The 15,424-nt window shown below is 43.1% G+C and overlaps 1 protein-coding gene across 4 annotated transcripts in view; it reads right to left on the bottom strand.

Moving 5' to 3' along the window:
• Positions 1–3,383: 3,383 nt before the first annotated feature.
• Positions 3,384–15,424, bottom strand: part of TRIM8 (tripartite motif containing 8) — a 77,033-nt gene continuing 64,992 nt past the window's right edge. For all 4 annotated transcript variants that reach the window (XM_077349567.1, XM_077349569.1, XM_077349568.1 and 1 more), the window contains one exon: positions 3,384–13,929. In XM_077349567.1, coding sequence (XP_077205682.1) covers positions 13,322–13,929 — 608 coding nt within the window. In that variant the 3' untranslated portion in view covers positions 3,384–13,321. The remainder of the gene's footprint in view (positions 13,930–15,424) is intronic.

Below are 15,424 nucleotides of genomic sequence, written 5' to 3'. Positions count from 1 at the left end.
GAAGCTCCACTACTAGATACCAGTGGTGAACCAGGAGGTCAGCAGCAGTGGGAATGCCAGGGGTCTGATGGCAGAGGATTTGGCAGAAATGATGGTGATGGCAGAAACCATGTTCCTTGAGGTGACTGACACTGATCCCCTGAAATACTGGTTACACAAGGCTGTCATCTGGCCCGATCTCTCTTGAGTGAGCATGAGCCCCAAGTCCACCTAACATCCAGACCCCGGCAGGGGAGAGGCATTCACAATCAGGAGGGAATAAATGAATGTGCTGTTAGTTGGCTTTTAACAAGTTCTGTGCCTCGGTGTAACTGTGATGCAAACATCCAACAGATGAAAAAGTGTGGAGCTGAGTGTATATGTATCTTTCTAATTGCACAAAGTAGAATGGGACTTCTGTTACTGGCAGTCAGAGGTACCTGTTAAGGTTTGGAGGGCTCCTATTGGTGTTTCCAAGATTAGCGAATTCTGCCCACATTTCTGACTGGGAGTTTTGTAAACAATTTACAGTCTATCTGGAAATTTATCAACTCATGAACCATGATGAACAGCACCAAAATTCATAGAATATTTGTGCTGGGCACTTTTTGAACCATGAACCCACCAAAATTCATCATAAACTTTACTTTGTGAGCTGGTTTGTGTCCATCCCTACAAAAGATTGTGAGGATTACTATTGTCACTTTTAAAACCTCACAACAATCTGTAGATGCTTTTGATGAACAATCCCAAGTAATTTGAAACAGACAGCATAGAGGTCATTTCTTCCTTCTCTCTCCGAAGTGTGCTCTTGAACAGAACCCCCCTAGCAAGATCTCCTAGAGCATCCCCCCTGCTTCTCTTTTGACAATCTTCCTCCTTAGGATTTCTCCATATGTTACTGCTGCCCAGCCCCTTCCTTTTTCTCATTCCTTTCCCTCCCCCTCTTGAGCACAATGAAAAAGATGGAATTAATGCAGCACAGAGCCTTGCTCCATGGAACAACTCTTGCGAGAACTTAGCTCCCCCCCTGCATTGTTTCTCCCCACCACTCGCCCAACCACCCCAAACTCCCTTGTCTTACTTCCTGGCAGAACCGCAGGAAGGGCTCCAAACAATTTTGCTTCTGTCTGCTGTTTCCTGGGTGGTGTATTTGCTACGTAGGGCACATGGCTGGAGTATATTGCCCCTGGGGGAACTAGGAGCTTTTAATGTTTGCTCTGGTGTATATCTCAGCTGGATCAGACATGTTGGGAGGTCCTTTTGGGCACATTTCATAGGGGTGTTGCTAGTCCTGCAGATGTTCAGCAGCTGTTTCTGGGATGGTACTTGATTCCTAGGTGGTGAACAGACGTGGAAAGAGATCAAACCAATGCCTGTGCCCAAAGGCTGAAGCAGAGTGAAGGCTATGTCAGTGCTCAGCAGGAAGAATTCCATATTCTGGCACACAACCGTTCAAGTATCCCCTCTCTACCCCAACAATGAGTTTCCACATTGTGATAGTGAAAGGGGCAGAGGAAGGTAATGGCAAACCACCACTGGGGTTCTCTTGCCTGAAGGCCCCAGGGGGTCATCACAAGTCAGCTGTGACTGGATGGCACCCCCTCAAAAAAAAACAAGATAGCCACCTTTATGAGCTTGCTCCCCGATTACTGTGGCTCAGCCCCCCCCCTTTGCCACCAAGTGACAGCTGACTTTATGGAGTTAGATGTTCAAAGGTGGTTTGCAATTTCCTGCCTCTGTGCTACCGCCCTGGCTTACCTTGGAGGTCTCCCATCCAAATAGTGGCCAGGCCAACACTGCTTAGCTGCCAATATCTGACAAGATCAGGCTAACCCACGTCCAGTCTCTCCTACATCCTGTCCTCAGTCAAATAATTGTAAAGTTTGTTAATGATACATGTTGGGCCTTAAATTCAGGAGATGCTCAGGCCAAGTGCCCATTAGGATAGGAAGAGGTGAGGTCCCTGCCTGCCTGAACTGTGGGAGCAGATGGGTGCCTGTGTGGAAAAACTTTCAAATGCTAGAAGAGACTGAGAAGGAAGTGACAGACACCACTAGGGGTGGGGGTGGCAGAAACAGCTTTGGGGGGCAGCATCTGTCTCTCTGTGGGGAGCTTGTGTGGGGTAAGGAATCTGCCGCAGCCCCTCATGAGAGCCTCTCTGTCTCCAGCTGTGCACAAATAGAACAAATACTGCACAATACCATATCTCTCCAGTGTTGTTCTACAAAGGGAACCAATTCAGATAAGCATTACCCTTGAACTATTCCTTGGGGAAGTGGGCCACACAATATTTTCCATCTCACCCCCCAAGAAGCTAAATTGGGATACTCTTCTCCCTCATTACTTCAATTTGAGCCCTAGTTTGAGATTATCCCACTTAGGAAAAGATAGGATAGATGAAGAGGCAATTTTACAATACTATTTAAGACAAATTTCAGCAGAAAACTTGGGTTAGTCTAGATCAGTGGCAGAAAAGTAACTAAATAAATACTAAAAATATTGAAGGTTTTTCCTCTAAGAACACATTGGAAAGCCCATATCCAGCCTGAGTGGGGCAGCTCCAGTGGCTGCCAGTGGAATTCTGGATCAGGTTCAAGGTTTTGGTTTCAATCTTCAAGGCCATCCACAGAGTGGGCCCAGCGTATCTGAGGGACCATCCTTATGCCCCCACAGAGTCCTTCACTCTGCAAATTCTAATAGGTTGGTGAACCCTAGCCTGCATGAGGTACATGCCTGGCCTCAACTAGGGCCAGAGCCTTTTTGTTCCTGGCCCCCACCTAGTAGAACAAGCTCCCCAAAGAACTAAGGACCCTGTTGGAACTATTGCAGTACCACAGGGCCTGCAAGTTGGAGCTCTTCTGCCAAGCACTTGGTTGAGGCCAGGGTAGGAAGATATGTTTGGTTTTTCCTCCAACATCTGCCCTGAGGTATTGGACTGGGCTGGGTCTGTTGAGTCGAAGATGAGTTTTGGGGAGATGATGTTTTTACTGTCATGAGCCGGCTGGCCTGAAAGCAGTGGTTAATAAATCTAATAATATCTAATCTAATAATAAATAACAATCAAACAAATAAAAAATTCGGTCTTCAAGAATATTCTTGATTAGTCTTCCAAACTCTGAAGTCTAATGCTGTTCCAGACATGCTTGGGTAGCATGCGCACAGTGATATACTATGGCAATCGTTCTCCTCCTGGGTTTTCCTGTCCAAAAGTTAAGTGATTTCAAATTAATTTAGCTTTGTAAATTAAATGTGCTTTTGGGATTCTCTTTCATAAGAAAAAAATTTACTTGCTCAGAAAGTTCAGGCCAGAATAAAGCAGTTCATTTACAAGTTGCCACAACACTTTTTTGTTCTAAAAATATGAAGATATTCTTTGGCTTTTTGAAGAAAAATAAGACAAATACCAAAAAAAAAACCTTTAATCATTTTCCATACTGCATTATCAACGTTTCTGAATTTTTTAAAAAAATTAGGGCTCTGAAATACAAGTTAAACCTTAAAATCACATACTTTACCACATCTGATTAGGGGAGTTTCATTAGAACTGTGTGCTTATTTGGAGAGTAAGGTTTCTGAAACAATAGGGTAGCAAACCGATTTCGGTTTCACCCTTCTCATCTTCCCGTGGCCCTCATTTCTAAAGCAGCAGGAAACACTGTATACTGCGGAGATTCCTTGGCCGCTGAAAGTGTGTGATTTTGGCTGGCATCACTGCCGAGGGAGGGGAAGGAAGAAACTGGAAGCTTGCTGCATTACAAAGACTGCGAGAAAACACTGATGAAATACAAAGCCTCTCATTCTCAGCTCTGGATCTGCAAAGTGCACAGCTGTATGTTTTGGCACATCTGCACCTCCCGAGAAAAACAAGAAGCATCTCCTGCACCCTCCTCTTGGGAGGCACACTGTACTTCCAGCTACTCTGGGGCTTAGCTGAATCTTGCATGGAGTCATTCTAGGGCATGGAATTCATGCTGCCTCTCACTGTCTGACCTGACCCATTTATAATATTCCCCATTGAGAAAAGATAGCTTTCTTCAGAACCCTACGGTGGATTCCACCCTTTTTGTTACTTCACAAGCATCTCATGCAGTTGAAGAAGTGAACGTAGGATCCGTCACACATGCACATATAGTGTTTATTATTATTATCTAGCCCCACGGGTTTGATCATTTGCCTCACTAGTATCATATTTAAATCTGGCCTCAGCCTTTTGAGGCAACAACAGAAACCCAGGGGCTCTATTGTAACGCTCTTTTGTGGATTTTTGTAGACATTTTTATCAGGTCAAGTAGGTTCAAGCCCACACAAGCCACTGCTACAATAAATTTGGTAGACTCTTCTGCCCCTTATCCTATTTTGTTTTCTCCTGCTTGCTCTAGAACACTGTTGATACCTTGTCCTGGATGGCTTTAGAATTTGAATTCTGAGGAACACGATTTCATGTGTGTGCTTTTGCCCCCTTAACATCAACCACGGCCTTTAAGTGATTGCCTGTGCATTCAGATCAGCTGAGCTGTCTTCAGATTTGTCCTATAAAGGGACAGACAACACTTTTCTTATAAACTCTGGATCCAGGAGAGCCTCTGCAGCTAAGGTGGATTAAAAAGAATCTGATACAACCTTAAATTGTTACAGCACAAGCTGGCATAAGGAACTGCCAGTTTCCACTGTATAGTTTAATATTTCCCAAGTCAACTTTCTGTCCACATTTTACATATACAAGATATTAAACACTAATTCAGCTACAATCCTTCCTCCATCTTCCTGTTTTTTCTTCAGTTTTCCTTATCGAATCTATTGATACCATGTGATTTTTCTTCCTCAACTTATTTACTCCCCCCCTTCCATTTCATGCCTTGCTTCTCCTTTGCTCTGGAACATGCTGCTCCCTGAAATTATTATTATATTTATATTACCCACTGCTATCAGCAATGCCGCCTCGCAGTGGGTTACACAGTAATAAAACCCCACATAAAATATATACTAAGCGCCCCATTAAAATTATGTATTCTGGCAGCAAAAACCTATCCTCTCACCCCCAGATCAACTAACTCCCTTTCTGGGCGTCATGAGGATAATCTATGGGTGCCAGAGTTCCACTACCAGGCAAAGAGCTAGCCCAGTGATGGGGCCCATCAGATCTCCCTTGCCTCTCTCTTTAACAATTGTTTAAACAGCATTGGGAAATGTACCTCTCTCCAGCTGTTGACCTCTAAATGGGCTTTGTCCGACTTCCTTCCACATCCCCTTTAGCTCCTAGGAAGGGCCTTTTAGACTGTAATCTCATGGGAGGGGCTTGTCAATATACTTTTAGCATAATAACTTGGGCCTTTAGAAAATATATTATTATTATTACACAGTGAGGTTTCTCTGAGGGCTTGCATGCTGTTACCAGTCATCAGGAGAATGTCATGGAAGAGGGAGGTCCTACAACCAGTATTTCATTTCTAAAAAATGAGAATTTCAAGGCAGGCCCATGTCTTCTGATCTATTGGAGGACTCTTACAAAAGGACCACTGGCAGGTTTATGTTGCAGTCATTTGTAGGACTTCATCCCTTTTCAGAGCCTTTGTTTTAATATTCCATTGTCTCATTTTAATCAAATATTCATTGAACCTCTTTTTAGCTAGCATTCTGTTCAACACTAGGGCTTTCCCCCACACGTTACCTTATAGGCAATGATACCATCATTATTATTATTATTATTATTTCGATTTATTTCCCGCCACTCCCAAATGGCTCGCGGCGGGTTACAATGTCTTAAAAAACCCATTAAAACTCCCATTAAAAGACTTTAAAATGTCACAACATGGCAGCACAATAATAAGATCCCCTTCCTACCCCCATTCCTAAAAAAAGGGGGGGTGGAGGAGAAGGAGGTCAACGATGTTCAAGAAGCCCGGGGGAGAGCAGTCGATGTACCCCGGCAGCCCCAGCCTCAACCATAGACCTGGCGGAAGAGCTCCGTCTTGCAGGCCCTGCGGAACATTAAAGGCCCTGCGGAACATCCAACTTGTCATATTTTGCTCAATTATGACACTACTAAATGTCATCAAAGTTAATATAAAACGAGCCAGCCACCATTCAGGTGTGGTTTTCTTTGCCTTCAGTGACATTATGTGGCATTTTCTCAAGGAACCAAGACCGTTCTAAACAGGGGAAAGTAACACCAAATCCAACCATTTCATTTGTGCCAAAAACGTGTGCAGCCCTAATACTAAACAATTTTGTCACAACATTTCATCCCCCATTGATCCATGACACCCCCTTTATGGATGGTCTCTAAAGGATCAAGAATATAATGGAATGTTGAGTGAGGGCTTTCTATTGCATTTTGGAAACTGATGCTCCCCATGAGAGAACTGGGTACATTATGCATATGTTGGATAACGTACTTTCAATGTACTTTAGATTATCCTGTTCTGCACAGGAAAATCCAGCTGCAAAAACAGACTGAGTACATTACCCGACAAGTACAGAACAGGTCCTGGACCTCACAATACCCAGTGCAAATTTCCATACAGGGGCAGTATTACCCATGGGGGATGCAGTCTTCTTTCAATTATAGGGAGTAGGCCAGTGATAGCAGAAGGTAGCAATGGTGGTACAGCATGGAGTTCAGTGGAAAGCTGCCTAAGGGACAGGTGATACGAGCCCTTCTTCTATCCACACCCACCACACTACTGTCCATAATCACAATATATAGAAGTTATGACATTATCTTTTCCACCACATTAAACAGATATTGATTCAGTTGAGGCTGAAAATAAGATTTTGGCCTTCTTATATCATAGTATAGTTTGTTGTATGCAGAGCACATCATGAGAAATGCGGGATTAGAGGAGTCACAAATTGGGATCAAGATTGCAGGGAGAAATATCAACAACCACAGATATGCAGATGATACCACTCTAATGGCAGAAAGTGAAGAGGAACTAAAGAGCCTGTTGATGCGGGTGAAGGAGGAGAGTGCAAAAGTTGGCTTGAAACTCAACATCAAGAAAACAAAGATCATGGCATCCGGCCCTCTCAATTCCTGGCAAATAGATGGGGAAGAAATGGAGATAGTGACAGATTTTATTTTCCTGGGCTCCAAGATCACTGCAGATGGGGACTGCAGCAAAGAAATTAAAAGACACTTGGTCCTGGGGAGGAAAGCTATGGCAAATCTAGACAGCATCCTAAAAAGCAGAGACATCACCCTGCCAACAAAAGTGCACTTAGTCAAGGCTATGGTCTTCCCAGTTGCAATGTATGGCTGCGAAAGTTGGACCATAAGGAAGGCCGAGCGTCAAAGAATTGAGGCTTTTGAACTCTGGTGCTGGAGAAGACTCTTGCGAGTCCCTTGGACTGCAAGGCGAACAAACCGGTCAGTCCTAGAGGAGATCAAACCTGACTGCTCTTTAGAAGGCCAGATCCTGAAGATGAAACTCAAATACTTTGGCCACCTCATGAGAAGGAAGGACTCCCTGGAGAAGAGCCTAATGCTGGGAGCGATTGAGGGCAAAAGAAGAAGGGGACGACAGAGAATGAGGTGGCTGGATGGAGTCACTGAAGCAGTAGGTGCAAACTTAAATGGACTCCGGGGAATGGTAGAGCAGTGGTCCCCAACCCCCGGTCCGGGGACCGGTGCCGGTCCGTAGACCAGTCGGTACCAGGCCGCGGCTCCTCCTCGTCCTCCTTCCCAGCTGCTGCCTCAGTGGCTGCCCTGCCACTCTGCTCACCTATGGTGCTCTCCAGCGGCCACCATGGTTGGGGCTCCCACTCGGCGTGGCACTGTGCAGCTGCTGCTGGCAGGGTCGCCCACAGGAAAGCAAGTGGAACAGGGGCTCAGATGGTGGCGGTGACATCCCTTGGCAAAAGACTACTCCCCCCCGGGCCTCAGTAAAATTGTCAAGTGTTGACCAGTCCCCAGTGATAAAAAGGTTGGGGACCACTGTGGTAGAGGACAGGAAGGCCTGGAGGATCATTGTTCATGGGGTCGCGATGGGTCGGACACGACTTCGCACATAACAACAACAACAACAATAGTTTGTTTTGTTGGCAAGGCAGGGAAATATTCCAACAAAAAGACAGTTCTGAACACTTTCTTCTCTGTTAACACACAGCATCAAATGAATGGATGGTGTAAATTGCAGGAGTATAAATTGGGTAGCCATCTGAGTTGAACAGGACAGTGCCAGGGAAAAAAGAGTGCTTCAGTGCAATAAGTTCCTGAATCACTACTCAAGTATAACTGACAGAACTAGAAAAGATTTACACAGTCAAGATCTTCTTTGTTTAAAGCAAAAGTCCCATGGCTTGTTTCTCATTGTTGTACTTTCAAAACAACTGTATGCTTATTTGGAGTTTTAAATCCTGCACAGCACAACTTTAGAAAGGAATCAAGAGGAATTATTAATTTATGACCTGCTTCAACTGAAATACCCTTTAATTTTGTGAAGATTTATCAAAGGAAATGGTTACAGAAAACTGTAGAATTTCCCACCCTTCCAAGCAGAATGACGTGGCCAATGCTGATTGTCCCTCTCTCTTATCAGCTATGCAGAGGAAACAAAAGGATGATGTTTTAATCTCAGTTCTCACGGCATACTGCTTTATAATGGAAGAACAGTCAGATTGGACAAGAATGCTGCCAGCAGTATTGACAATAATCAATTGGGGACATACTTCTCCTTTGCTCAATTTTAAATTCAGGATTGTTGAGCAAGGAAAGGGAGAGGGAAGAAATCAAACCACTGGTCTCTTCCTGCTGCCACTTCCTAGGAACAGCATGACTGCCACTAAAGCTACCAACTGCCTGGAGAAAGACAATCCCGACCATTTAATAGAGGTTAAATAGGATGCTGTTTACTTCCAATGCCATGGACGACTTCAGCCGCTCAGTTCCACAGGTTAAGACTCTTAAAAGGGCAGGGCAGTTTTCTCCAGACTTGTAAGCAACCCTCAGCCAATTCCCTTTCTCATCTCAGGCAGCAACAACCCCAGGCACTTTAGATGACATTCACAATGAAACTAGTTTAAAAAGGGTTTCCCCTCCTTTTCCCATATGCTTTTTTGCCATCCCTGAAACACACCTTGTCCTCAAACCTTCTCCCTTCCACACTATTCTTGTCAGAAAGACAAAGAAGAAAGGTTCTCCTGTGCTGCTGGGTGGCGGTGGGAGTGGGAAAGAGGCATGGTTACAAATCTCCTTTGCACAGCTAGCCACCCCTAGAAAACCCACCTTCTCTTCAGTCATTTAGGATGTTCTCCCACTTGCACTCTTGCTGGCCACACCAGGAGCTATTGCCATCCTGCTTTTGGGTCATCCAGAGCAGGTTTCTCTTTATGGGTGTATCCCTCCAGTAATTTCCAGCTTTTGTTATTTTAGCTTTCGATTTCCAGAATGTTTTAAAAGGAGCTAAATTTCACATCCTACCCCAAACCTCAAGGATCCAAATCCTGGCCTTTTTTTCTTCCCCCTCCATTTGGACTGGTATATTTCATAGGCAGAAAAAAAAGGGGGAAGGGGGTGCCTTAACACTGTGCTGTGGATCCCCAGGCCAGATCCAAGTTCCACAGCCTGGGCTTTAAATTGAGATTCTTTAGGCTGAATGAGAAAAGCGTCTGCCAAATACATACAGATGCCATAAATAGTCCTTGACTTTAACATGCTCCATCCTCTGTTGCACTGGCACCAGGAGAATTTTACTTCAGAGCTGCCTACCAAGAGATGTGTATTCTTTCAAGTGAGCATACTAAGTTATGTCCCTTATGAGGAAAGTTACACAGGGTAACATCCATGGCAGTTTCACTGGAATAAGATGCCCAATCCACTTAAAATACATAGGTAAAAACCAAATCAGTAGCAGCTCTAAGCCATATATGCTAGATTCATAGCAAACCATCACTGTAGCAAATCAGACATACATATGCTCTAAACGCGACTCTGTCTCACTTCAACTACTTAAGAGATGAGGACGAAAAGTCCTAACTCTGATGCAAGGACACAGCTGGTACCAGGCCAAAACTGGGGGGAAATTTAGCTAATAAAACAAAGCGGCAAACCTCAAGAGGTGCTAAGCAAAGTAGCTGAATATTTACTGTGGTACACCCAATATACCTTTGAGATGAATTCTGAATATTAAATACTTTATCAGATGTAAAATAAGTCAAAGCAAGGTATGTTAAAACACAGTATTGTGATTTTTTGGGTGTAGTATTAGCTCTCTAGAATGAGGGTTCTCCCTTTGTACAACAGTATATATGAAACCCTACCAGCTTGCAAAGATTTCTAAATGAAGCATGGTCTATATATAATCACAGTGTTTTTCATTTCACAATTTGCTCGCCTTATTTTTAATTGCTTGCATCTCAAGAACAGCATGTAGAACTAAACGTGTATCAGGCAAGGTAACTGGGAGTGTGTCAGTGAATAAATAGAATCACTTTGTTTAAAGGCATATATACATCCTGGATAAAAAGCAACCACAACTGCTGTTATGTGTATTTTGTACGGCCACATTCCCTCTTCTAAATAAATATTATTATAACAGTGAGGAACGAAGCAGCTATAAAGGTCAACATCCTAGAATTTAGAAGTCAGACTGCACTTTTTGAAAAAGACCAAATAAATAAAAGTTATTAAAACACTATCCAGGATAGTTCTATAAGTATATCAATTGGATTGATAAGAACATCTAAATACTTTAGAAACTTATTTAAAAAAATAGTTAAGAGCACATTTTTATTAGTACAGATGTATGTGTTCATACTATTCAGATACTCTTGCAGGAGTTAGTAAGTCAAGAGTACTGCCCCAATCTAAAGTCCTGGGCACAGCTGCAAATCCTTTCAAAAGTGTACGCAGGATGCCTAATTGCCATCTTAAATAAAGTCACTCATTTTAGGGTAAAACCCTCCCACTAAGCTTCATGGAAACCAACAGAATAATAAACCAAATAAAATGGAATGTTTGAGGCTTCACGAACCAAAACCAACCACACGGTTCATTTCCAGCTGGCCTGTACAGATTGCACAAATATCTGCATTGCTGGGCAATGACTGTAACAGAGAACTGAGTGATGGAGGTAGGCTGGCTTATTCCAGCACTTGAGGGTAGCTGACTGGCCATTCCCCCACCTCTTCTTTTAATTGTATTGTCTCTGTTTTCTCTCTTGGCTGTGTTCTGTTGGAGAAAGACCTAGGCGTTAATGCACAGATTCTGTAACACCTCTTTTTGGAAGCACTAGCTATCAAAGCATGTAATTCTCAAACACTGTTTTCTAAAACTGAATGGTCAATTAGAACGATATTGACTGGGATTTTTCTGCTTCATGAGTATCAGACCAAAACTGTTTTGCTTGACTGGGGACTTGAGTAGTTGCCAACCTCTAGGTTGGGCCTGGAGGTCTTCCAGAATTACAACTGATATTTGGGCTACAGAGATCAGTTCCCCTGGAGAAAATGGCTGCTTTTAAGGATAGGCTCTATAGTTCTTCTGCCCTCTGCAGGCTCCCCCACTAAGTCTCCAAGAGTTTCCCAACCCAGAGCTGGCAACCCTAGTACCCTGTCCAAGAAGGTATCTGCAGACTTTTTCCTGCAGATGGGAGAGGACACATTCTGATTTTCCTGGGACAGCCTGTGATGTTGCTGGCCTCTGGTTGACCATTAGTTGCTTGTTACTTGACTAGAAGAAGAAGAAGAGTTGGCTCTTATATGCCGCTTTTCCCTACCCGAAGGAGGCTCAAAGCAGCTTACAGTCGCCTTCCCATTCCTCTCTTAGATGCTGCTAACTGAACTTCCTGCTGCTAGTTCCTGCTTGCTATTGCACTCTTTTATCAAAGTTCCTGGATCCTTATGCTTAATCTCTTGTATCTTTGCCTATCTGTTTTGACCTCCTGCTGAGCTGATTTGCCACTGTGAAGTTTTCTGCTTGAATGCAACATGTCTTCATTCTCCAGGTGACCCATGATTCACTCAGGAACTTCTCTATTACATGACTGATCCCAATTCTAGGAGTTGGCCATATACTAACCATGAGAAGGATGTGGATCACCATCCATATGAGATGGAGAAAAAAAAGATTAGAACTTTAAGGGGAAGTTTAAATGTAGTGAATTGATATACAAAACTGGTTCAGTTTTTACAAATGAAAGATGACATTCTCGGGAAGACAAGTTCTGTCCTAGACACTTTACTGCATTTTAATAAGGTCTAACAATAAAGCAGTAAAGCCCATATATATCAACCTGTGCATCTTCTAAATACAGCAACCAGAAACAACTCCCACCCCCCTCCCCGCAGTACTGTACTAGTTCAGGTTCTAATGTCTCCTTATAACCAAACAGTAGGTATACAAGTGCTATATTTTTAATTTACACCCAAATATGCAAGACATTAACCAATGCCTTTGACTAACCCTCCTTGACATTTATTCAGAAGATCATTTTACGGAGATCATGGTAAAGGAAGTATACAAATAAAATACTATCTATTTTTAAATGCCGTCAGATTTCAGACTGAGAAATGCTTTCCTGTTCCCAGAGGAGGCACTAGCCAAAGTGGTGCCATGGAGGCAAAGCAAAACAATGCATTTGCACTAAGTGATCACATTTATTTGAATATTTTTGTGTGTGTTCTAAAATTGGTTACAGAATAAATACCTGCGCCTTATAACAGGAAGTCCACTTTTTTTTTTAATACAAAGTGCTTGTTAGAGGAAGTTGCATCAACGAAACATAGGGAGGAATGTGTCCATCTTGGTGCACACTTCCCTCCAGGAAACTAAAACAGATTTTTTTTTTAATTTCTTATTTTTTAAAAGTTTCTTTTCCCTTTTTTTTGTGCATTTCATTTCCTGCCATTGTGTATTTACAAATCTCTGAAAGAAGAAGAAAATGCCAATATGCATGATACGTGGCTCTTAACACAAAAAAAACAGCCTTAAAAAAATCTACAAGTATCATTTCTTAATGAATCAATGATAGAAATTCTTTCTTCTTAAAAAATGGGAAGGAAAAAGGACTTAAAAAGCAAAACCAAAGAACCTACTTTGAAAATTAAAAGGATTGTTTGTCCCTTTTAAAAGTTTTCCAAACTGTAAGGTAGCAAGGTCACATGATCCAGAAGTAGATGCTTGATTGGAATCCTTGTTAATTTCTTCTGCAGCTCCCCTCCTGCCCCAATCCTGGTACAAGGGAGGATTTTTAAATATTAAATTAAAACTAGAGACGACAGCAATGCCCCTCTCAGGCTGTGGCATATGGTAGGGATAAGCGGAAATGGATTTGATTTTAAAAGAACAACAAAAAATCTAGACTTAAAAAAAATCTTCAATTCTATTCAAGCCAGATAGTTAACTGGTGACATAGTGTTTGGTGGAAGGCTGACCATAAACTCTATAGAAATCCTGGCGTCCATGTTGCTGAGATGCATCAATCCATTCTCTCACTGCCAATCCCGGAAGTGACTGAGGTACAGATGGAGCAGGCGGAAGTGGGTGAGAATATTCCTGGGATGACACTGTCCATGGGAAGTGGCCTGACCGGGCATAGGGTTGATGCCCGCTGTGATTGGATACCGAAGAACAGTAACAGTTGTCCACTGAGCAGACCAGGATTTTGCGCCCACCATACTGGGACAGCACAGACTGCTGAGATGATGTGCTGTTGGGGTAGTGGGAAGGGTTGAACATTGAGCCAGAGTGAACAGGCTGGGGACCGCTGGGGAGTCCTACTATGTGCTGGGTGGAGCTACAAGGCACCATGGATTGTGCAGACTGGCCTTCGCCAGCTGAAGCCCCCTGGCTCACATACTGGCTGGGAACAGGTCCCGAGGATGGCTCCAGGAAGCTGCCTTCTGGGAAAGCTGTGGCATGCTTGCGTTTCTCAGCTCCCGAGTTGCTGACACTGCAAGGGTACATGGGGATGCTCTGCAGGAAGGGCACCGGGGTGCTGAAGGGACCTGAAAGAAAAGAGAAAACACTTTCTGTAATCCTCCTAAGGAAGCCAGCTTTGCATTTTTTTCTAGCTCTTGCATATTATAAGCAAATTCTAGACTAGATGAAACAGTAAGATTTATGGAAAATCTGCAATGATATGATCAGATATCTCCCGAAATTTGGTGCAGAATACATGCAAAATATCTAGCGTTTAGAGTAACCAATACAAACTGAAGCAATGTCCATACTCCCCCTACTTTAGATCTCAGGGCTGCCTCCATATATAAATAGAAGACACAGAATCACAAAGTGATACATCCATCTTCTGCTGTCCGGTATCTGAAAAGGATGCTGACATGCAATTATTATTTCATTTGCATAATGTAACAGAGTCTGAAGTGGCTAAGAGCAGGAAGCTGTAGCCTCAGGCTTCTTAGCCAGAAGCATCTGTACCTCCCCTTGTCCACCCCTGCCTGTTCCCAGCACTTCAAGTTACAGTAATGTCACAGAAGGGACAAGGTGAACCTTTAGATGAACTGGGTTCCTTGCCCCAGCCAAGTATTACCTCACCCTCCTTGCTAGATTCTCACAGCAGAGGCAGTCTAACTTGCAATTACATTCAGTGCTGCAAATCCAAATGAGGATTTCCCAATGGTGATCTAAGGCATAAACCAAGTCACTGGAGGAATTCATTGTACCCTGTTACATTTTGCTCTTCTCCCTTTTGTACCTTCTCCCTTGTGTTAAAAAACCACCATGAATTTCTGTTCCACAATATTTTCACTTCTCTGCTACTTTCTGCAGTGGTTCTTATTACTCTGTTATCAAGCCCTCTCCTCCTCCTTTCACCTTTATAATGTTTATTGAACTTTGTATACTTCCTGCGCAGAGATCACTCTCCATCCCCATCTCTATAGTTCTTAGGAAATGGCAACTGAATTGTTAACACAAAGCATTAATATCAGTAATATTCAGCATAAATGAAATGCATAACTTCTGAGTAATCTATAGACTGCAAATCCAGAGTAATCTATTGACTGCAAAAGCCCTTACATAAGATCTAGATATCTTCCACTAGGTCCACTAGGGCGGGAGGGAGTGATGTCAAGATCTAAGAGTCTACAGAGAGTATTTACTAGATTCAGCTGTAATATATGCCTGCCTGGAGGGCCCTTGCAACCCCACCTCACAGCCAGAAAAGTTTGTTCGTTCATTCATTTCTATACTGCCATCCCATGAGGCTCAGGGCAATTTACACAAAACATGAAGAATATACATTGAATCATAGTAACAATAATAACTGTAACAGTCACAACAGAGGGTTCCAAGTTGAACAGCAGGAATTATAGCAATTTATAATATAACAATAACTTTAATAACGTCTAATATAAACCCATAAGGAGGTCAGCTTGGGTTCAGATCATGTGTGTGTGGGGATGTCTGGAAGACCAGCAGATGGCGTTAGGTTGAACTGCCTCTACCAGATGCCTGGTGGAGGAGCTCCCTTTTACAGGCCCT

This window comes from Paroedura picta, chromosome 8 (assembly GCF_049243985.1).
Source record: "Paroedura picta isolate Pp20150507F chromosome 8, Ppicta_v3.0, whole genome shotgun sequence".
Classification (NCBI taxonomy): domain Eukaryota; kingdom Metazoa; phylum Chordata; class Lepidosauria; order Squamata; family Gekkonidae; genus Paroedura; species Paroedura picta.
The sequence above is the reverse complement of the archived record's forward strand: the minus strand, read 5'-3'. Positions and strand labels throughout refer to the sequence as shown.